Raw genomic sequence first — 24,250 nt, forward strand, 5'->3', positions numbered from 1 at the left:
AGACCTGTCTCCTTTTTTCTGTATCTCAGACAGGGTCTTGCTAGATCTCACTGTTGACTCAGATGGCCCTCCTTCTTCACCCTGTTGAGTGCTATGATTACAGATGTGAACCACTGCTCATGGCTACAGACTGATCCCTATTAAGATTTTTTAAAAAATTGGTTTAGGGGCTCACTCTGCAGACTAGGATGCCCTTAAACTTGCACTGATCCTTCTGCCTCAGCCTCCTTAGATGGGATTTCAAGGATGCACCAGCATACTTGGCTTTTTAAACTTATTTGTGGTAGTACCAGAGATCAACCCCCTAGGTCTTTATACATCAAGACAAATTGTTTCTTGAGAGGATCTTGCTACATACATGCTAACCTCAAACTCATATTTCTGTCTTTGCCTCCTAAGTGCTGAGAACACAGGAGAATGCTGCCATGCCAGGCTTCTTTTTACATTGTCAATGATTCATAGTTATGGAATACTTTGTTGCAAACTCTATTCCTGGTGGGGTTTTGTTTGTTTGCTTGCTTTGTTTTTGAGACATGCAACCTAGGCTGGCCTTGAAGTTGCTATGGAGTTGAAAATTACCTTGAACTTGATCCTCTTGTTTTTATCACCCTAATGATAGAATTACATATATGCCACCCTATGCAGTGCTAGGGAGTTGTACTAGAGTTCTTTAAAGGAACAGAACTGATTGAAGGAATGTGTATGCATATATATGAAGGGAATTTATTAGAATGGTTTTCAGGCTGTGGCCTAGCTAGTCCAACAGTGGCTGTTTACTAATAGAAGGTCCAAGAATTAAGTAGTTTTTCAGTCTGTAAGGCTGAATGTCTCAGCTGGGCTTCAGTAAATACCAGAATATACACCACTGAAGAAGTAGGTTCTAATGCCAGTGAAGGAACAGCCTTGCTAACAAGAGTGAGGGCAAGCAGGCAGAGAAAGCAAGCTTCCTTTCATGTACTTCATACAGGCTGCCACCAGAAGGTGTGGCCAGATTAAAGATGGATCTTCCCACCTCAAGACCTGGATTAAAAATAGGTCTTCTTATTTCAAATCGTTTAATTAAGAAAAAAAATTTCCAGTATTCAGGAGGCAGAGGCAGGTAGATCTCTATGAGTTCCAGGACAGCCAATGCTGCTATACAGAGAGATTTGTCTCTAAAAAAACAAAACAAAACAAAAAAAAAAACCCTCATTGGTATACCCAGTCTCTTGGGTTATAGTTAATTCCAGATGTAGTCAAGGTGAATAGCATCAGAGAGTTGAGCCCACAGCTTCCTACATGGTAATCAGTCCTTTACCAACTGAACTACGTTATCATCCCCCAGACTTTATTCTGAGATAGTAGGTGCCTTCAAGAAGTATGTAATTAAGAGGCTCCCAGCATCCACATTGTAGTTCATAACCATCTTTAACTCCAGTTCCAGGGGAATCTAACCCTTTTCTGGCCTCTGGGGACATCAGGCACATATGTGGTATACAGACAGACATACGTGCAGACAAAATACCCATATACATAAAAATTTTGAATAAAAATAAAAATTTAAATTAAAAACAATATGTAATTGAGAGCTGGGATGATGGCTGGTTTGTAAAGTGCTTGCTTGCAAGCATTAGAACTCAAGTTCAGTCACCAGAACTTAAGGAAAACGTTGAGTGTGTGTGGTATATGTTTGTAATCCTGTGCTAGCTAGCTAGCCAGTCAAGCTTAATTGGTAAGCTTTAGGCCAAAGAAAGACATTATCTCAAAGAAAATGGATGTCTTTCCAGCAGATAACCCCCATACACACAAGTGCTTGTGTATGAAACATACACACACAAACACACACACACACACACCAGCAAAAATTATATAATTGGTACTCCAAGGTTAAGAATGCTTACTGTTCTTGCATATGACCTGGGTCTGGTTTCTAGAACCTATGTCAGGTGGCTCACAACTACCTGTAACTCCCAGTTCCTGGGAATCTGATTTTCTCTTTTGGATTCCAGGAACTCTTCTGCACACATGGTACAAATAAACTGAGACAGGCACTCAACTACATAGAAATAATGAATAAAATTTGTTCTCTTTTGAAAATAAAATTAAGAAGTGTGTAATTGTTATGGGCTTCATAATACATACCTGTAGACCCAATACCCATCAAGGAGAGAATTGTGAGGTTGAGGCTAGATTGGGCTCCATAGCAAGGAGTGAGATGTAGCTTCATATGCATAAGATCCTGCTGTTCTGTAGCTAATGCCATGCCACACGTATGCATGTGTGTATTGAGAAAAATCCAGGTGTAGGGCTGCATACCTGTAATTGCAGCACTCAGGAAGAGCCCAGCCTGATCTGTATAGCTAGTTCCAGTCTGTCCATTGCTAAGTAGCAAAACTTTGTCCCCCAAAGAAAGTGGGAAACAGATTCAGCTCAGTAAACAAATACAAGATATATTGTTAGTGGTGTTATAATATATAGCAGTAGACTTGAGCAAAGATGTAAGGAAGTCTGTGATGCTGGACTTGAAGTGTGGACAGCAGGTTGGCAGAGAGACCCTCTGAGATGAGAGATTGGTTCTCAGGAGCCTTTTCTGATCAGTGCTTTTGCCTTTCAGGTTAGCCCAGAGCGTGGCATGCCCCCTCCTAGCTCTCCTGGAGGCTCTGCCTTTCACTACTTTGAAGGTAGGTTTTACCTCAGTACCATAGTATTAATCCAGTATCAGATAGCAGGTCCTCAGTGGTGGGGAGTATGCTGGGATTGACCTCTGTTATCATGCATTAGGAGTGGTGAGCTTTTATTTCTGTTTTCATTTTAATTTCTCCCCACCTGCCCCACCCCACCCCACCGTGTGTGTGTGTGTGTGTGTGTGTGTGTGTGTGTGTGTGTGTGTGTGTGTGTGTGTGTTACTGTTCTATTGGCTGTAAGACCAGCATAACTTATAGAAGAAAGCACTTAATTGTGGTTTCAGAGGGTTAGTCCATGATCATATGGCAGGAAGCATAGCAGTAGGTGGGCAGGCATAGCACTGGAGCAGTAGTTAAGAGCTTACATCTTGATCTAAAGGCTGAGAGAGGGAGGGAGGGGGGGAAGAGAGAGAGAGATTGGGTCTGACATGGACTTATGGACTTTTTTTTTTACATGTCGATTCCCAGTTCCCCCTTCCTTGACCACCCTCCCCTCCCATTCCCCCACCCTAATTCCACATGCAGGGCAATGCCATCCAGTTGGGGTCGTGTAAATCTGTCAAGTCATTTGAAGTAGGGACTAGGACTTCTCTCCTGTCTCTAGGTTAAGGCAGTATCCCTCCATGGGGGATGTGTCTGCAAGGTCCTTTTGTGCACCAGGAATGCATCCTGGTTCCACTGTCCGAGGTCCCTTAGACTGCTCAGTTCTTCTAGCTGAGACCCATATTCAAGGGGGGCCTGAGTCAGTCCCATGCTGGATTCCCAGCTATCAGTCTGGAAGCCCGTTAGCTCCTCCTTGTTCATGTAAGCTGTCTCTACGTGTTTCTGCAACCTGGTCTTGTCCTCTCCCTCTGCATCTGGATTCTAGTTCGACTCAGTGTTTAGTTATGGGTGTTTGCTTCTGTTTCCAAGAGGTACTAGATGAGGGAGGGCTCCATGTTGGTGGATAAGTTAGTTGTTGATCTCACTATCCCAGAAGGGCATTATGGTAGCCTTTCCACAGTTGTTCAAATTGTTAGTTGGTAGCAGTCTTGTAGGTCTCTAGACCTTTCTTTAGGTTCAGTTTTCTCTTCAAACCAATAATGGCTCCCTCTTTTATGTTCTCTCTCTCTCTCTCTCTCTCTCTCTCTCTCTCTCTCTCTCCTGTCTTCTATTCCTCCCCTGACTCAATCTTCCTAGTCACACGTGTTTTCCTCTCCTCCCCTTCTTTTTTCTCCTACTTCTCTCTCCATTCACTGCCCTCTCCCACTTTTCATGTGCTCTGGGGGACTTGTCCCTTCCCCTTTTGTGAGGGACTTTATATGAATCTCTTAGAATACACCTTGTATCCTAGTTCCTCTGGTGGTGTGAATTATAGGCTGGTGATCCTTTGCTCTAGGTCTAAAATCCATATATGAGCGAGTACATACCATGTTCCTCTTTTTTGTGACTGGGTTACCTCATTCAGGATGGCTTCTTCAAGTACCATCCACTTGCCTGCGAATTTCAAGATTCCATTTTTTTGTATTGTAGTATTCCATTGTGTAGATGTGCCACATCTTCTTTATCCATTCTTCAGTTGAGGGGCATCTAGGTTGCTTCCAGGTTCTTGCTATTAGAAATAATGCTATTACAAATAATGCTGCTATGAACATAGTTGAGCAGATGTCTTTGTTGCATGGATGTGGATCATTTGGGTATATGCCTAAGAGGGGGATTGCTGGGTCCTGTGGTAAACTAATTCCCATTTTCCTGAGGAACCGCCATAGTGATCTCCAAAATGGCCGTATGAGTTTGCACTCCCACCAGCAGTGGAGGAGTGTTCCCCTTTCTCCACATCCTTTCCAGCATAAGTTGTCATTGGTGTTTCTAATTTTAGCCATTCTGGCAGGAGTAAGATGGTATCTCAAAGTTGTTTTGATTTGCATTTCCCTGATAGCTAAGGATGTTGAGCACTTAAGTGTCTTTCAGCCTTTTTTATTTCCTCTATTGAGAATTCTTTCTTCAGTTCTGTACTCCATTTTTTAATAGGGTTATTTGGTGTTTTGTTGACTTGTTTCATGAGTTCTTTGTATATTTTGGAGATCAACCCTTTGTCAGATGTAGGATTGGTGAAGATCTTTTCCCAGTCTATGGGCTGCCGTTTGGTCTTGTCTACTGTGTCCTTTGCCTTACTGAAGCTTCTAAGTTTGAGGAGGTCCTATTTATTAATTGTTGATCTCAGTGTCTATGCTACTGTAGTTATGTTCAGGAAACAGTCTCCTATATCAGTTTGTTCAAGGGTACTTCCTACTTTCTCTTCTAAGAGGTTCAGTGTGGCTGGATTGATGTTGAGGTCTTTGATCCATTTGGATTTGAGTTTTGTGCATGGCGACAGACATGGGTCTATCTGCAGTCTTCTACACAGCATCATCCAATTGTGCCAGCACCATTTGTTGAAGATTGTATTCTTTTAGCTATTTTGTTGAAAGTCAGGTGTTCATAGGTGTGTGGGTTTATATCAGGATTTTCGATTCCATTCCATTGGTCTACCTGTCTATTTTTTGTGCCAATACTAGGCTGTTTTCAGAAATATATCTCTGTAGTAGAGCTTAAAGTCAGGGATGGTGATGCCTCCTGAAGTTCTTTTATTGTACAAGGTTGTTTTGGCTATCCTGGGTCTTTTGTTTTTCCATATAAAGTTTTCCATATAAAGTTTAAGGTCAGTGAAGAATTGTGCTGGGATTTTAATGGGGATTGCATTGAATCTGTAGATTGCTTTTGGCAAGATTGCCATTTTTACCATATTTATCCTACCTATCCAAGAACATGGGAGATCTTTCCATTTTCTGGTATCTTCTTTAATTTCTTTCTTTAGAGCCACAAAGTTCTTATTATATAGGTCTTTCACTTGTTTGGTAAGCATTACCCCAAGATACTTTATGTTGTTTGTGACTATTGTAAAGGGTGATGTTTCTCTGATTTCTTTCTCAGCCTCTTTGTCATCTGAATAAAGTAGGGCTACTGATTTTTTGAGTTTATCTTGTATCCTGTTAGTTTGCTGAAGGTGTTTATCAGCTGTAGGAGTTCCCTGGTAGAGTTTATTGGGTCGCTTATGTAAACTATCATATCATCTGCAAATAGAGTCAGTTTGAGTTCTTCCTTTCCAATTTGGATCCCCTTGATCTCCTTTTGTTGTCTTATAGCTTTAGCTAGAACTTCAAGTACAATATTGAAGAGATATGGACAGAGAGGGCAGCCTTGTCTTGTTCCTGATTTTAGAGGAATAGTCTTAAGCTTCTCTCCATTCTGTTTGATGTTGGCAGTTGGTTTACTGTATATTGCTCTTATTATGTTTAGGTATGTTCCTGTTATCCCTGATCTCTCCAAGACCTTTATTACGAAGGGTGTTGAATTTTGTCGAAGGCTTTTTCAGCATCTAGGGAGATGATCATATGGTTTTTCTTTTTCAGTTTGTTTATATGGTAGATCGCGTTGATAGATTTTCATATGTTAAACCATCCCTGCAATCCAGGGATGAAGCCTACTTGGTCATGGTGGATGATTTTTCTGATGTATTCTTGGATTCGGTTTGCCAGTATTTTATAGAGTATTTTTGCATCGATGTTCATCAGGGATATTTGTCTGTAGTTTTCTTTCTTAGTTGTGTCTTTGTGAGAGGTTTGGGTACCAAGGTTATTGTGGCCTCGTAGAAAGAGTTTGGCAGTGAACCTTCTGTTTCTATTGTGTGGAACAATTTGAGGAGTATTGGTAGTTTTTCCTTGAATTTCTGGTAGAATTCTGCACTGAAGCCATCTGGCCCTGGGCTTTTTTTGGTTGGAAGGCTTTTGATGACTGCTTCTATTTCATTGCAGGTTATAGGTCTATTGAAGTTGTTTGTGTGTTCTTGATTTAATTTTGGTAAGTGATAGTTATCCAGAAATTTGTCCATTTCCTTTGAATTTTCAATTTTAGTGGAATACAGGTTTTCAAAGTATGACCTGAATATTGTCTGGATTTCCTCTGTGTCCGTTGTTATGTTCCCCTTTTCGTTTCTGATTTTGTTAATTTGCATGTTCTCTCTCTGCTTTTTTTGTTAATTTGGATAAAGGTTTGTCTATCTTGTTGATTTTCTCAAAAAAACCAACTCTTTGTTGCATTGATTTTTTTTTTGTATTGTTTCCTGGTTTCTATTTTGTTGATTTCAGCCCTCAAATTGATTATTTCCTGGTGTCTACTCCTCTGGGATGAGTTTGTTTCTTTTTGTTCTAAGGCTTTCCTTAGAGTATCCTCTGTTTTTTTCATATGGGCACTTACTGCAATGAACTTACCTCGTAACACTGCTTTCAAGGTGTCCCATAAGTTCGGGTATGTTGTGTCCTCATTCTCGTTGAATATTAGAAAGTCCTTAATTCCTTTCTTTATTTCTTCTTTGACCCAGGTGTGGTGCAATTGCACATTGTTCAGTTTCCATGAGTTTGTAGGTTTTTTGCGATTTGTGTTGTTGTTGAGTTCCAATTTTAAAGCATGGTGGTCTGATAAGATACAGGGGACTATTCCAATTCTTTTGTATCTGTTGAGATTTGTTATGCCACCTAGTATGTGGTTGATTTTTTAGAGAGGATTCCATGTGAAGCAGAGAAGAAGGTATATTCTTTTGTGTTTGGATGGAATGTTCTATAGAAACCCAGTTGAGACATAACTTCTGTGAGTTCTTTTGTTTCTTTGTTGAGTTTCTGATTGGTGGTCCTGTCTAGTGGTGAGAGTGGTGTGTTGAAGTCTCCCACTATAAGTGTGTGAGGTTTTATGTGAGGTTTGAGTTTTATTAGCGTTTCTTTTACGAATGTGGGTGCCTTTGTGTTTGGGGCATAGATGTTCAGAATTGAGACTTTGTGTTGATGGATTTCTCCTGCGATGAATACAAAATGACCATCTTCATCTCTTTTGATTAATTTTGGTTTGAAGTCTAACTTGTTAGATATTAGGATAGCCACACCTGCTTGCTTCTTGGGTCCATTTGATTGGAAGATCTTTTCCCAACCCTTTACCCTGAGGTAATGTCTATCTTTGAAGCTTAGATGTGTTTCTTGTATGCAGCAGAAGGATAGATTCTGTCTTCGTATCCATTTTGTTAGCCTTTGTTTTTTTATAGGTGAGTTAAGACCATTAATGTTGAGGGTGAGTAAGGACCATTGATTGTTAATGTTTGTTTGTTTGTTTTAGATTTGTTGTTGGCAGTGGTATTGTGAATATATTTGTCCTGCTTTACCCTTGGTTTCTGGTGTAGTGAGATTATCTGTTGCCTACGTCTTTGTGGGACTTACAGACTTTTAAAGAGAGAGAGAGAGAGAGAGAGAGGGAGAAATTGGAAATTGGGTCTGACATGGACTTTTGAAACCTCAAAGCCCATTCCCAGGAACATACCACCTTCAACAAGGTGGCATGTCCTAATTCTTTGTAAACCAACTGTCAGGCAGTCATTCAAATAGGAATCTGTGGGACCATTCTCATTCAAACCTCCCACTCCCACACTACAAGTGAAACCAGGACTTTGTTTGATTGCCTGGAATTCAATCATAGACTAGGCTGGCCTTGAACTCACAGAAATCCATCTGTCTCTGCCTCCCAAGTACTGTGATTAAAGGCGGGTGCCACCATTAACAGGTGAAATGATTCTTTCTTTTTTTTTTTCTTTTTTGGTTTTTCAAGACCAGGTTTCTGTGTGGCTTTGGAGTCTCCTGGAACTAGCTCTGTAGACCAGGCTGGCCTCGAACTCACAGAGATCCTCCTGCCTCTGCCTCCCGAGTGCTGGGATTAAACGTGTATGCCACCAACGCCTGGCTGAAATGATTATTTAAAAAAAAACAAAACCTTTATTTATTTAATGTACATTGGGGGGGGGTACATGCCTGCAAGTATGTCTGTGTAAGGGTGTCAGATCCCTTGGAACTGGGGTTATAGACAGCCATGAGCCACTATGTAGGTGCTGGGAATTGGACCTGGGTCCTTTGGAAGAGCAGCCAGTGCTCTTAATTGCTGAGCCATCTCTCTAGCCCCTCAACAAAGGTTTTTACAGTAAGTCCAATTAAAATAGATTATAAATTGGTTATTGCAATATCCAACTAAACCTCATTTCTGCAAAGAGCCAAGTTTTCACCATCTACCGAAAAGGCTGGTTCTAGAATGTCACCTTGGTTGTAGGACGGTGAGTGGCTCAGAGGCAATGGAGGGTGGGAGACACACAATGACATAGGGATAGGACAACCTTATAACCACAGCTTTAGATTATAAAAACTTCCTTTAATCAAGGCTTGTAACATGGAAGAGATTTGTCAGATAAAATGGAAAGTTTCCAATATATTGAAACATAAATCCATCAGTGACCATAAATATAATACCCAATAGTAAAAACCACAACGGCAAATTCACACCACCCCTATAACAGCCATGATCTGATTTTCACATGCTTCAGAGTGATGGCAAGTGCTTCTGGATACAGAGCACACTAGGTCTTTGAGGTCACACTCATCTGACAGGTTTTGGCATTGGTGGCTCAGCTCAAGAAGCAAAGCAGGTTCAAATACATTCAAACAGTGCATTGAATGAACATCCTTTAAATATCAAAATGATAAATAAGAGAGCAACATAATCATGCTATCTGAAAGATAGTAGGAAGGAAGGACAGCTGAGTAAAGCTTGAGGCTGAAAGGTGGTTCAACAGCTTCATTTCTTTGGCTTCTTGGGTAGTGGCCACCAGAATAGTAAGATGTGAGGTTCTGGTTCATGGATCATATAATGGACCCATCCCTGACTCTGCTGAACGCCAAGATCTCTCCATTCAGATTCAGACATCAAATGGGTTTTAGGGACCAGCTTGGTTATGTCCTTGGGCAACATGACATGCCGGTACTCGAACTCCTTGTCGTCATATTTGTCTGAATAGTAAATTTGTTTGTGCGACATGACCCGTCTGCCCAAGGGCCCTCAGCCCCGCGCCTCCAGACAACTCCCAGCAGCACGTCTGAAATGATTATTTTTTTAAATTACAATTTGCAGTGATATCTCCTAATGTTAATTCCATTTATTTTATTTTATTTTTATCCCAAGACATGATCTTGCCAGATAGAGCAGGCTGGCCTTGAACTTGTAGCTATGTTACTACCTTTGCCTCACAAATTTTGGGATTACCAGCATGTGTCACCACACCCAGCTCTGTAAATATGTAAATCCCAGTCCTTCGGTCCTTGGTTCTTGCTTTTTATGGTTTTGTCTCTGTCTGAGCCATATCCCAGCTCATTCATGGAGCCCTTTCCTTTTGCTCCAGTGCCTGCCTGAGAAGTGTCTGCTGCCAGGTCACAACCACTCCACCTTCACCATGACCAAGTCCTTTAAACCACAGTTCTCTCCCTTCTTTCCTCATTTGTCTCAGCCCAAGGTTCCATCTCAGGGTCCCCTTTTGTTGCCTGTTGGTGTCGGTTCTGTGCTACCAGTGTTGTAGCACTACACTTTGTCTAGCCCTGACCTGCTTCTGTGCTCTCATACTGGAGAAGTCAAACAGGTTACTAGGTTCTTTGTGGATTGATTGTCTACCATGACTGATTTACTTATTTTTGTGGTATTGGGGACTCAGCCTGCATGCTCTACCACTGAACTTCTTCCCAGGCCTTTTGTTTATTAAGAGTTGTGGTCTTACAGTATATCCCATGCCAGCCTGGAACTTGTAATCTTTCTGTCTCACCCTCCCAAATTGCTGGAATGATAGATATAAACCACCACTCTGGGCTGTCCGTCATTGTTTAATATGACAGTATTTCTAATGATAGTTTTCTGATAAAATGTTTTAATAATGACTTTTTAGGGGCTGGAGAAATGGCTTAGTGGTTAAGAGTACATACTATTCTTCCCAGGGGCCTGAGTTTGATTCCTAGCACTCACATCAGGTTGCTCACAACTGGGTGTAACTCCAGCTCCTTGTGGATCTGACACATGGGACCTCCAGGCATTTGTACTTGTTTTCGTATATCCCCTCCACACACACACACACATACACATATTTAAATTAAAAAATGACTTTTTGATCTATTATTTACTTTGGGGTCCATATTGATCCTTGTGTGACATTTTCAGAGATATGTAAAGTTAATCTGTTGTAGTCACTGTTTGGTTGCTGATGCAACTTATTCAAGAAAGCCTTGGGGTCTGAAGAGAGGGCTCAGTGGTTAGAGCATTTGTAGCTCTTGCAGAAGATCTGGGTTCACTTCCCAGCATCCACACAGTAATAGTTCACAGCCATTTGTAATCCCAGTTTCAGGGGATCCAACAGGCACACATGTAGTGCACATATGTACATGCTTGCAAATCAACCATACACATCAAGTAAAACAAATCTTTAAAAAATGTAAAAAGAAAAAAGAAATCATTTAATTGAGGGCCTGCTCACAGTTTCAGAGGGTGAGTTCATGACCATCATGTCAGAGAGATGACAGCAGATAGGCATGATGCTGGAGCAGTAGCTGGAATCTCACATCCTGATCTGAAAACATAGAAAGCAGAGAGAGACCTAAGTTCAGCTCCCAGCATCCTCATTGGGTGGCATACAACACTTATAACTCTAGCTCTAAGGGGGCAGATGCTCTCTTATGGCCTCCATGGGCTCCTGTGCCCATGTGCACATGCATGGAGACACAGAATCAGAGACACACACACAGATACACACAGACATACACACATACAAACACACACAGTAAGACACAGACACATACAGACACACACACACAGGCACACAGACGCACATACACATATACACACAGACACACATATACATACAGACATACACACAGACATACACACTAAGACACAGACATACAGAGGCACACACACATACTAACACACAGACACACACACACAGACAGACACACATACAGACACACACAGATACAGACACACACACAGGCACACAAACACAGACACACACACACATACATATACACCTTTAAGAATAGAAGTACAAGGAGACCTCTTAGCACCCTGACTCTCCGGAGGTGACCAGGCAGTTTCAAGCTCTGCACATGGCTTCCACTGCCACTGTCACTTACTGTCATGGATTGCACCCTCAAAATGGAGCCAGGAAAGCCCCTTCCCTTAAAAACAAGGACAGCAGTGGGTGCACTCCTATAATCTCAACACTTGGGCAACTAAAGAAGGGAGTGGCTGTGAGTTCAGAGAAGGCTGGGGTAAAAAGGAATAGTAGTATCAACAAAGACAATATGTACAGCTATGTTGTGTAATTGGTTTTTTTTTTTAACTCTTTGGAAGCCCCCCCACACACACACACAGCTCCCAAATAAATACATGGAGACTTATTCTTTCTTATGCATACCTGGGCTTATTTTTAGCCAGCTTATCTGACTTAAATTATCCTGACTACCTTTTGCCTCTGGGCTTTTATCTTTCTTTATCTCTTACTCCATGACTTGCTGTATGGCTGGTCCCTGAAGTCCTCCTCTCCTCCTTTTTCCACTCCTCTCTCTTCTTGTTTTCTTCTTCTGTTCTCTCTGCCTGCCATTCCCACCTGTCCTTTCTTCTGCCTCGCTATTGGCCATTCAGCTGTTTATTAGACCAATCAGGTGTTTTAAATAGCAAAGTAACTCAGCTTCACAGAGTTAAACAAATGCAACATAAAAGAATGCAACACATCTTTGCATCATTAAACCAATGTTCCATAGCATAAATAAATGTAACACATCTTAAAATAATATTTCACGACAAAGTTGGTTATGGGTCGGCCATGTCTTTTGCTTTACTTTGTTTTCCCCTGACAGCCTCTTGCTTGCCTGATGGGACTGCCTTGGAGCCTGAATACTACTTCTCCACAGCCAGCTCCAGCTTTTCTGTCTCCCCTCTGTTCAATGGCATCACCTATAAGGAGTTCAATATTCCTCTGGAAATGCTTCGCGAACTCTTAAACTTGGTAAGCAAGCTGTCATTACAACAGTAGACCACAGGACAATCAGGCAGCAGACTATTGCTGCTGTTTGTCCTTGAGAGCAGTGTAGCTCTGGCTGGCCATGAGCTGACAGTCCTCCTTCCTGTACCTCCAGAGTGCTAAGAGAACATGCATTACGATGCCAGGCTAACATGGTACTGGGGTTGAATTTCTTTATCACTGAGTCATATTCCTAGGCTTAAAATAAAAACTACGTATTTTTAATTTTGAAACAGGGCCTCAGCTGATGGATATTTGGAGTGGAGACTGTTTTACCCAGCCAGGCCTTGAACTTCACGTCTTCCTGTTTTAGCCTCCCAAGTAGCCAGGAATACAGATTAGTGTCATCAGGCCCATCAGAAAGCCTCTAATTTTTATTTTTATTTTTTTTAACAAGAAAATTTTGGAATATATGTTGAATATCTCGTTCAGAATGCTTGGTACCTGAAATATTTAGGATTTGGGGTCATTTACAGATTTTTAAATTTTTTCCTATGTACAATGAAATATCTTAGAATGAAACCCTCATCTAAGCATGAACTTCATTTGTTATTTTCTTAGATTTATTTATTTTATGTATATGAGTCCTGTTCTGTATCTGCTTGCCAGAAGAGGGCATTAGATTCCATTACAGATGGTTGTGAGCTACTATGTGGGAGCTGGAATTGAACTCAGCCAATGCTCCTAACCTCTGAGCATCTCTCCACCCTTGTTTGTTCTTGCTATCCATGCACCTTGCACATATAGAAGGTTATTTTATAGCTTTATTTTCTTTTATTTTGAACAGTCTTGCTCTGTTGCCCAGGCCAAACTCAAACTTCTCAGCTCAATGAATCCTCCTGTCTGTGTGTATGTAGCACAGGCTCTAGACCCTTCCCTAAGCCATGTGCAGCATTGCCAAGCGGTAGAAGCAGCAGGCACTCTGTGGAGAATCCTGTGCCCTACTTGAAGCATGTGGCGGGTGGTTGTGGACAATAAGCCAAGTCATTCTAGGATGATCGTTTATGGGGTGTAGGGGCACAACTGAACTCAACAGGATGGCGGTTCCTTTGACTTTGAGCACATTCACTCAGGAGACATTCTATGGTACATTTTCATTTAACCCTTACCCTGAGTATATAGAAGAGGCAGCATCCTACACTTGCATTGAGAAGAGGCCAGTGTCAAGTACATCAAGAGTATACAGATCTAGGGCAGGGACAGGCTCAGTCCAAGCTTTCAAACTCCACAAGAAACAGTGCTTTTCCTTTGCATTTGATTTACTCAGAGGAATTGTTGTGTTAATATAAAACCTGAGTTTTTCTAATTTGAGTTTTTTGTGTAGCCTTTGAGATGACATCATAGGAGACTTTGGTGCCATTGTTTGCGTGCTGAACTAGGTGAATCTTTAAAGGTAGATTGTAGTAAAGCTCAAGGCCAGATGGGGCTATAGAGTAAGACCCAGCACCAGGGAGGTAGAGGTAGGAGAATTTCTGTGAGTTTGAGGTCAGACTGGGCTACATAGTAAAACCCTCTCTCCAAAAGAAAACAAAAAATCCAACAGAGAGAAAGAGAGAGAAACTTGGTGTCATGGTGATGGTACGTACACACATGTGGTCCCCAGCTATTAAGGATGTATGATGTGTATTCAAGCTTAACTACAGAGAAGAACCAGTGAGCTGCTGTCCCAGGCCACTAGGAGCCATTATGTGTAAAGTTCTTGATGTCTAGGAGAGGATTATATTGCATGAATCTTTCTCATAGCTGTGCTTCATAACTGAGCATAACTGGACTCTGAATACTTGCAGGCGAATCTCTGAGTTTGAGGTCAGCCTGGTCTACAGAGCTAGTTCTAGGATAGCCAAGGCTACACAGAGAAACCCTATCTCAGAAAGAGATAAATCTAACATTTGCAGCTCTGAGGTAGTTGGTCAGTTGCTGCCTTTATTTTTATTGTCATTCATACTCAGGGTAAGAAAGTCCCAAGAGACGCTAGAATAGTAAGGGGATTTTCCGCATATGGCTTGATCATTGTTTAGTTGATTTGTTATTAAGCTACTTTCCATCACAGTTATTATTACAAATTTATGGGGTTCTGTTCAGTTTTCTTTTAAATTTTTTATATTTATTTTCTTTATGCCTCCATATGTATGTGCATCATGTGCATATCTGGTGCCCAAGGAAGTCAGAAGACATCAGATCCCTTCAAAGGACAGTGACAGGCAGTTGTGAGCCCCCATGTGGTGTTGGGAACCAAACCTGGATCCTAGGCAAGAGAAATAAATGGTCTTAACCACTGAACTATCTCTCTGGCCCCTGGCATTTTTCTTGTTGAAAATGTTGAGGATTGAACCCAGTGTATTGGGCATGCTAAGCTGTTCCTTAGCGTTGAGCTCCACCTCAGCCTTATTATGGGTTGGGCTATCAAAGAGTTTGTCCTTAGTAGGTAGAAACAGCATTCCTGTCTCTCTGTGTAAGATGCTTCATGTGATTTCTGTCTCTCTCACAGGTGAAGAAGATTGTTGAGGAGCCTGTTCTCAAATCCTTAGATGCAGTTGTAGCCAGCGTGACGGAAGTATGTACCTTTGAGACATTGCCATGAAATTAGCCTGACTTTAGCATGTGCAGAAGTGTTTGCAGGAGGGCTGGAGTGACGGGTAGCTTGCAATGAGTGCTCAGCATATTTTAACCCTAGGCCCAGCACACCTCCCACCTGCCTGCCCCCTAGTTCTTTTCATTACCTCACCACACAGTGCCTCTGACTGGTGGTCAGGGTCTTCATTTCACAACTGGAAGGTTCATGACAGTTAACTAATGTGCCCATGTCACACACTTAGGAAACTTTCAGTTAGCCTGGGTCTTTCTGTTTATCTTCCTTGATCCTTTGTTGCTTCCAAAGCTGCAAGGTGTACTTTATAGGGACATGCGAGCCCTGAATTTTATGTGTATGTGGTATGTATCTGAGGGACTTTTAAAAAATGTATTGGGAGCCAAGGTCTGGTCTGCATTTGCCATCAGCAGGCTTTGATGTTAGTGCTTGTGGGGTGTATAGTTTGCTTTTGATGGATCCTGACTAAGGACACATTGTCATAACTCCAGGTTGCAGTCTGGCACTTTGCTACAGATCTTAGCTATTTGTAAATCTTTGTACTTCCTGTCAACCTGAGTTTTAGTTCTGTCACTCTAGGTTGTTTATGATCTTAGAACCTTGTCACTTCCTCCCTCCTTCCCCTTAAAATTGGAGTTACAGACAGCTGTGAGTGCCCATGTGGGTGCTGGGAATTGAACCTGGTTCCTTTGGAAGAGCAGTCAGTGCTTTTAATCACTAAGCCATCTCTCCAGCCATAGTTTCTTTTATCAGTATATGGTCATACATGACTGAGTGCATGCAAGGAAACTGAGGCCTGAAAGCTGGCCTTGACCAGTAGTCTCTAGATCAGTGGTTTCAACCTTACTAATGCTGTGACCCTTTCATACAGTTCCTCATGTTGTGCTGAACCCCAACCATAAAATTATTTTGTTGCTACTTCATAGCTATAATTTTGCTACTGTTATGAATTATAATGTAAATATCTGGTATGCAATTTCCCAAAGGGGTCATGACCCACAGGTTGAGAACTACTGATCTAGAAACTTGTTTGGTCTACACACTACCTGTAATGAAATGCCTGGGTACCACATACATCCTTGGTGACCACTGAATCCCGGAGAAGGCATTGGAACTGGAATTACAGACAGTTGTGATTCGCCATGAAGGTACTGGGAATTGAACCCAGATCTTCTAGAAGAGCAGTAAGTGCTCTGAACCATGGCCTATCTCTTCAGCCGTGTAGGGCTTTAACATGAAGTCCTAGGACCCTTTTCCCTGTGAATGAACCAAGGTGATTTGGGGCAGTTTTGTTTGTTAACAATTTGGGGTTTTAGAATAAATATCCACTTGATAAAGTAGTTTCTTGCCAACAAACACAAAAATGTTTTAAATGGCCAGGTAGAGTGATGCATGCCTTTACTTCCATCCAGCCTGCTCTATAGAGTGAGTTCAAAGAAAGCCAGGGATTCACAGTGAGACCCTATTTCCATGCCCCCCCAAAAGAGTTTTAAATATTGGCCTTAGACATAAAACAATAGAAAACTATGTCTTACAGGCCTAGAGACCCTGAGGTATGTGGCCAGTGAGTGCTGTAGCTGGACTGTGGACATGTGGCATGGGTGACCCTGAAAACCCTCAGTTGACCTCAACTCTGAGCATCTTGGTCAGACCTTGAGCTGTGCTCACCTGCCCATCTCATTTCTTCATCTGTGCCTGCCAGAGTGTCACCAGGACTGGTCGGTGGGTAGTCATGAAGTAGAGACTATCCATGGTCCTTGGTTACCAACTCCTGTCAGTGCCCCCTGAACACTTTGGGACTCTCATACCTTCCACCTCATTCCTGTGTTCTCCATAGGACTCTTGTTACTGAGCAGCCTAACACAGCTTACCCTTTCCACCCCATGCTATCCCCTCTCAGTTGGTAATATTAAGGACTGCATCTTAACTTTAGGTTTTTTGTTTTTCTGGATTTTGTTGTTGTTGTTGTTTGTTTTGTTTTGTTTTTCTCTTCCAAATACTACATTTCAGATTAGATTGGTAAAGAGTAATTCAGGCCGGGTGGTGCACATCTTTAATCCCAGAACATTGGAAGCAGAGGTGATCAGATCTCTGAGTTTGAGGCTAGCCTAATCTATAAAGTGAGTTCCAGGCCAACCAGGGCTACGCAGGGAAACCCTGTCTCAGAAGAGAAGGGCGAATAATTCAAAATTAATTTTAATTATAAAATATAGGCTAAATGTGGAAGTGCCCAGGCTTTACTGTCTTCCTTCAAAATGGTGGATAATGCTGGGTTCCCTCTGGTCTGGTGGCCCCTTCTGTGTCCTTCATGTCCTTCATTTTCAGTGCAATGACAGTGGAATGCTAGTGGTTTTGTTGTTGTGTTTATGGGTCTGTATAACTCATGCCTGTAGTCACCAGGACAGTCAGGGACCTCCTGTTTACTTTTGCCTTTTACTGGGAAGGATGAAGTGGGTGATAAAAATGTCTGCTATGAGTTACAGGAAGTGGGTTCTCAGTTTACAGTACAGCTGCTTGCTGGGCAGTGTGCAGGACCAAAGGCAGTACAGAGTCTCTGCACCGTGGACATATGCTTGTTTCCTCTGCAGGCCAATCCCAATGCTGACCTCTATTACACAGCCTTCAGTGATCCCCTCTACCTGACCATGTTCAAGATGCTTCGAGATACTCTGTACTACATGAGAGGTAAAGATGCTGGTGGATGTGAGTGCAGGGCTGCTCCTGGCCATTCTTATAGTCTGGTACTTGCTTTCTGTTGGTGCCAACTTAGAAATCACAAGTGAAAGCCAGATGTGGCTTCTGGGTGTAATCCTAGCTGCTCAGAAAGATGGACAGGATAGCAAGATCCCTCTATCTCCAAAAAATAAAAGATCACATGTGAGCAACAAGATCATATGACTGAACTTTAGAAGAAATTTTTTAAAAAATCTGTCCCTGATGTTAATACTGCCAATGATTGCTGAAGAGATGTTTTTTTCTAATGTTTTTCTACACACATTTTATCATTGTTCTGTGTATATAGTTTTACATATCAGATTTAGACGTTTTATAAAATAAAAGGTTTAGCCTTTACTCTCAATTTCTCATGTGTTTTTCCAATTCTATTTCTTCATAACATTAAAACATTCCTTTTAAATGTTTTGATAACTACATAGATTTCTTTTTTTTTTTTTTTTTTAAGATGTATTTGTTTTTATATATGAAGTGTTCTGTGTGCATGTATGCCTGCAGGCCAGAAGAGGGCACCAGATCTCATTACAGACAGTTAGGAGCTATTATGTGGTTGCTGGGAATTGAATTCAAGACCTCTAGAAGAACAGACATTACTCTTAACTGCTGAGCCATCTCTCCAGCCCAGACTACATGTATTTCTAAGATATAGATACACTATAATTTACTTAGCTATTCCAAATCTAGTTGGGGGGGGGGGAGCAGAGCAGGACTGAGAAACAGCCTCTTAGGGGTCAATTCAGGTGCCTGAAAAATGATAGAACCACTGTGATAGGCCCTAGGGACTAGAATTTGAAAAGTCTCTAATCTTTCAACTGAACTGTTCCTTTGATGATGCATCCCTTTTTAGGTATTTCCTATATTTGAGTTTTAGTTTTTGACTGCTTAAAAGACAGTACTGTGGGCTTAGAGTATAGTTCAGTGTAAAGCACTTGCCTATAGGCGGAGTGTCGAGATAATCCCCAGCACCACTGGAACAGAAGCAGAATAACCCAAAGCAAAACAACAAGACAAAAGCCTGGTCTCACTTCCCAGAAGAACTCTTTTTCTCTGACCAATACTGTATGCTTTTGGAGAATTTCAACCTAACCTGTTCATGCTTGACCCTGCAGGCATTCTTACAACCATAGTAGCTACCTCAAACATCACCTTTGTTTTTATTGAGAGGGAACAGTCTTCCCATAGGAAACTGCTGCCCATGTTGTGGTGTGGCTATTTCCATCTGTCCCCTGCCCTCAAACCAAACTTGCTTTCCCGTAGACCTCCCCACCTCCTTTGTGAAAGAGATCCATGATTTTGTGTTGGAGCAGTTCAACATGAGCCAAGGGGAACTACAGAAGATTCTACATGACGCAGACAGGGTCCACAGTGAGATGAGCCCCCTCAAACTGCGCTGCCAAGCAAATGCTGCCTGCGTGGACCTCATGGTGTGGGCTGTGAAGGATGAGCAGGGTGAGCTCCAAGCTGCCTCCTTGTATCCTCTGAGCTCTAGGCCTGCCCAAGGATCCTCCTATGTATTTCCCAATGTGACTTCTAGAATGCTTGGCCCAGTCATTTTCTGTTCTATCCTACAACATGAGGCAGTGGGCCTGGGAGGAAGGGGAAGCTCAAGGCCACCAAGCTGGTGCATTCTCCCTCCTATTTTTTGGTGGGATTTTAGAGTTTGCTCTGGAGAGATGGAGGTTCATAATTGGAGGGAAGAGGCTGGTTCAGTGGGTGGGGAAGTCTGGGAAACATTCTTGCAGGGTAGAACATTATGAAATAAGAGAACATAATGTAAGTTCACATCATGTGGGTGCCTGATGTTGCCTCTCAGTGTTGAATTTACTATGTCCTGTGATTAAGCAGTAAGAACATACTTCCTGGAGTTGGGGATTTAGCTCAGTGGTAGGCCCTGGTTAGGTACTAAGCCCAGAGGTAGAGAAAAACATATTTTCTGAATGTTGTAAATGGTGATCATTTGTATCTCTTTCTGATTTTAAATTAAGGTGCAGAAAACCTTTGCATTAAGCTGTCTGAAAAGCTACAATCTAAGACATCCAGCAAGGTCATCATTGCCCATTTACCCTTGCTAATCTGCTGCCTACAGGTCAGTCCCATATATTCCCATTCACAGGTGCCTTTATCTTGGTCAGGCTGGAGTTGATTCTCCAGTGTCAAACAAGAGGCAACAAAGTTGTTCTTTAAAAAGTCCTACTAGAGCCTACTGTGAACTGAGGGTAGGCTGCTTTGTATAGGGCCATGTATTTCTGCAAGGGCTGCTTGCCTTAAAGGGGACCTGTGGTCCTGCTTGATGTGAAACTCAAGGCCAGCAGGTGAGCTATAGACATAAACCACAGGACCTCACAGAAAGATGCCCAGTTCTGCTTGTCTAAGGCATTCCTTGATAAAGACCCCATTGACTCCACACACCTGCCATTGCTTAACAGCCTACTGTACCCTAATTTGTTTACTTAAAAGACAAACAATCTTAGCAATATATATGTACCTTGATTGATGAAGAATCGGTACTATTTCCTTTGCTTAACCCATGAGCAGGTAGTCTCTGGGAGCTTTGACTTTGGAAGTCTGGGTCAGGCTTGTACATCAGAAGCGTCTTAGGGCCTTGTAGATGGTCCTTTCCAGACAGCCTGATGGACTGATGTTGTGTTGCAGGGTCTGGGCCGACTGTGTGAAAGGTTCCCCGTGGTGGTGCACTCAGTGACACCATCTTTGAGAGACTTTCTGGTGATTCCATCCCCGGTGCTGGTGAAGCTCTATAAGTACCACAGTCAGTATCACACAGGTAATAGCTCTAGTAGTTGATTGCTTTTTACGCTTTGCTCTTTGGGGGCCCACCACCCAGTTCCCAAATAAACACACGGAGACTTACTCTTACTTATGCATGCCTGGCCTTAGCTTGGCTTATTTCTAGCCAGCTTTTCTTAACTTAAATTATCCTAACTACCTTTTTCCTCTGGGCTTTTATCTTTCTTTACCTCTTACTACATGACTTGCTGTATGACTGGTCCCTGAAGTCCTCCTTTCCTCCTTTTATCACTGCTCTCTTTTCTCTTTTTCTTCTATTTATTCTCTGTCTGCCAGCCCCACCTGTCCTTTCTCATGCTTTGCTATTGATCATTCAGCTCTTTATTAGACCAATGGGATGTTTTAGGCAGGTAAAGAAACACAGCTTCACAGAGTTAAATAAATGTAACTAACATAAAAGAATGCAGCACATCTTTGCATCATTAAACAAATATTCCACAGTGTGAACAAATGTAATACACCTTATAATAATATTCCACAACAAGCTCTCATCTTTAGCATTTGAAGCTTCTGGGTTCTTGAGAGAGGAACTGTGTAACTATTTGAGTTCTGACTGTACTTGTTTGAGCCATTTCTCTCTTCTACATCTTTCCTTCTGTCTTTTTCTACAGACCCCCATTTCCTTAGTTTCAGGCCTTTCTCTGCCTTCCACTGAAGGCCCTTTGTAATCTTGGTTTTAGTTTTTGTTTTGTTGTTTGGCATTTTCTCTTGAGGAAATAAGTGCGGGCCCTACATGCCTCAGAGCTGGGCTAGAAGTCTCATGTATACTGCCTCATTTGGTCCCCACTGCCCACAAGAGGATGTAGGCTCAGCACAGGTCTTCTCACACAATAGTAATTAGAACAGATGGGTTAATTAGCTAATTAATTAGTCCAGCTTCTGTGGATGTGAGGCACTAATGTAGTTGTTGTTATGCATAGTTACAATGATACCTTTTTCTTAGAGATGAAGAAACTGAAACCTAGACATCAGAAAACTCCCCCAGTCCTTATAGTAAAGACATACAAACAAAAGAAAAAAACCCTTGATCTATAATTGTGATGTTTTCTAGCTAAGGGAACTATCTTTTGAATCAGCCATTGTAACTTTGTTAAGGAATATGTGTAGATGTTTGGGTTTGTGCTTAGGATCTCCCAGGCTTCTGTCACGTGCACTGCCGCACACGCACACGCACACGCACACACACACACACACACACACACCCTGCTCTGTACCTCTCAGGAGAGGATTATGCCTCACTAAACATCAAAGCTGCACCCACGTGGATACTTGTCATTTTTTTATTTGTTGTTGTTGTTTAAGACAGGGTTTCTCTGTGTAGCCCTGGCTGTCCTGAAACTCACTCTATAGACCAGGCTGCCCTTGAATTTAGAGAGATTTGCCTGCCTCTGTCCCTGAAGTGCTGGGATTAAAGGTATGCAACATCATGCCCGACTTTGTCACTTTTTACAAATGGTTCATTAAGAAATCGCCATGCTTTAACACTTTATAAGCCACCTGTCCTTTTTATTTTAAACATGCTCTTTCACCCTTCCTGTGAGTCTCAGAGTCTCAGTTCTAAAATGTTTGGTCTGGTCAGTTAGCCAGGCGTGGTGATGCCTTTAAGGAGGCAAGCTCCAAGCAGGCCAGGGCTACATGGTAAGATCCTGTCTTGGGGGGGAAAAAAAAGCCAGTGAGTAGTTTGTGGTTGGTTGTTGAGTGATTGTCTTCACAGGCTGAAGTTGACCATCTTGTAATCTTAGTTTGAGACACAGAAAGAAGGGGATGAAAATGAAACTGAATCAGACAAGTTTGAATTTTTACTTTTAGTTGCTGGGAATGATATAAAAATCAGTGTCACCAATGAGCATTCCGAGTCAACTCTGAACGTCTTGCCTGGTAAGAAGAACCAGCCATCCATGTATGAGCAGCTCCGGGACATCGCCATTGACAACATCTGCAGGTAGGGGCTTTAGATGAAGGAAGCCTCTGGAGGGGGCTGGGGGAGTGTAACGAGGTAAAGGTTTGTTGCAAAAGGAATGAGGTTATCCTTTTCATTTAAAGGATGTTTCTATTTATTTTATATTTATAAAAAGAGGTGTTTGTTTTTTTTTAATAAAGATGCCTTCCTTTACTTGGTCAGAAAAATATAAATGCTTATTAGAGAAAATTTGTAATACTCTGCATTCTGCCACATGGCTCATTACCTCTCCCCTGTACTGTATATCCCACTTCCTTGTGTCTGGCTGGCAAATCCCTCCTCTCAGATTCTTCCTCCAAATTCTTCTCTCTCCCTAAAGTCCTGCCGGTCCTCTTGTACCTAGCTATTGGCCATTCAGCTCTTTATTAAACCAATCAGAAGATGCCTTAGTAGAGACACATCTTCACAGTGTGATCAAATATCCTGCCACAGTTTTTGCTGTTGTTTTCAGTAAGATTAAGTGCTCTTTGCTGTGGAGACTTGCTGCATGCTCTTGCTCTCCCAAGCTGAGAATCAGATATTTTCTAATTTGTATGAGTTAGGAATTGTGCCTCTCTTTGAATTCTAGCTCCTCATTCTTAGTATGCCTGAAGAGCCAAACAGATGGGGCAAGCGAGACACACCTGAGAAACAAGATTTTATGTTCTTGGGGGCTTCTAAAGGTTCCCATTTTTCTCTACAACAGAAGCCTCTCTCCTTAATAAAAGACCCTTGGTGGGGAGCAGGGGTGCAGCTTAGTGGGAGATCTCGTGCTTTGCATTTGTGAAGAACTGGAGTTAATGGGGGGGGGTGCTGGTCAGCCATCTGGGAACAGTTGCTATGAATTGTAAAGGAAGTGTAAAACTGGAATTAGTATGGGTACATTATTCTGAAGGAAGTTATTCCTTCACAACAGGCAAAGTTGATTTTAAGTTATTGTTTCCAGTAGAGATACCTCCAAGTGGGCGAGTGAAGTCCACTATAATTCCTTAAATTCATCCTATAGAATGGCTTTTCATTCAGATTTCTGGAGTAGAAGCTTCAGAGCTGCTATGTAAAATGATGTGCACCTCAGCAAGGAACAAATCAAAGGGAGAACAAACAAAACCATTCCGTTGTCTCACTTGGACTTCCTTGTTACACAGATGCCTGAAGGCTGGCCTGACCGTGGACCCAGTGATAGTGGAGGCCTTCCTGGCTAGCCTCTCCAACCGGCTGTATATCTCCCAGGAGAGTGATAAGTATGTGTCTGTCATTTGGAAGCACAGCTATGCTTTTTCAGGCTCAGTCATAGTGCATGTGTGTGCCTCCTCCCTGCTCACAGTGTAGCCATGCATTGGGTCTGCTGAAGGGTCATGGTCAATTCCACCCACAAATGTTCATTCTGGACCAAAGTAGATACTTGATGTATGGCACAAGATTCATGGGACTGGGGCAAATATAGATTAATAGAATTTTACTTGGGGAGAAATCACATACATTCAATACAGATGACCACCACTAGTCCCTCCTCTGAGGATCCACACCAGTTGCCCTCTGTGACCCGATGAGGAGCAAGAGAGAGCAAGCTTGTCCTGGAT

At 42.1% G+C, this 24,250-nt stretch overlaps 1 protein-coding gene across 2 annotated transcripts in view; it reads left to right on the plus strand.

Annotated features, from left to right (window-relative positions):
- Pi4ka (phosphatidylinositol 4-kinase alpha) overlaps nucleotides 1-24,250 on the plus strand; it is a 129,270-nt gene that overhangs the window by 35,380 nt on the left and 69,640 nt on the right. For both annotated transcript variants that reach the window (XR_007834945.1, XM_051191067.1), the window contains exons 7-15: nucleotides 2,594-2,660; nucleotides 12,443-12,591; nucleotides 15,095-15,160; nucleotides 17,782-17,878; nucleotides 19,184-19,375; nucleotides 19,912-20,012; nucleotides 20,579-20,708; nucleotides 22,541-22,673; nucleotides 23,816-23,911. Coding sequence is in view for 1 of the 2 variants with exons in the window: in XM_051191067.1 (XP_051047024.1) it covers nucleotides 2,594-2,660; nucleotides 12,443-12,591; nucleotides 15,095-15,160; nucleotides 17,782-17,878; nucleotides 19,184-19,375; nucleotides 19,912-20,012; nucleotides 20,579-20,708; nucleotides 22,541-22,673; nucleotides 23,816-23,911 (1,031 nt within the window). In the remaining variant the exon portion in view is untranslated. The remainder of the gene's footprint in view (nucleotides 1-2,593; nucleotides 2,661-12,442; nucleotides 12,592-15,094; nucleotides 15,161-17,781; nucleotides 17,879-19,183; nucleotides 19,376-19,911; nucleotides 20,013-20,578; nucleotides 20,709-22,540; nucleotides 22,674-23,815; nucleotides 23,912-24,250) is intronic.

The sequence above is a fragment of the Phodopus roborovskii genome, unplaced genomic scaffold (assembly GCF_943737965.1).
Source record: "Phodopus roborovskii unplaced genomic scaffold, PHOROB, whole genome shotgun sequence".
In the NCBI taxonomy this organism is placed as follows: domain Eukaryota; kingdom Metazoa; phylum Chordata; class Mammalia; order Rodentia; family Cricetidae; genus Phodopus; species Phodopus roborovskii.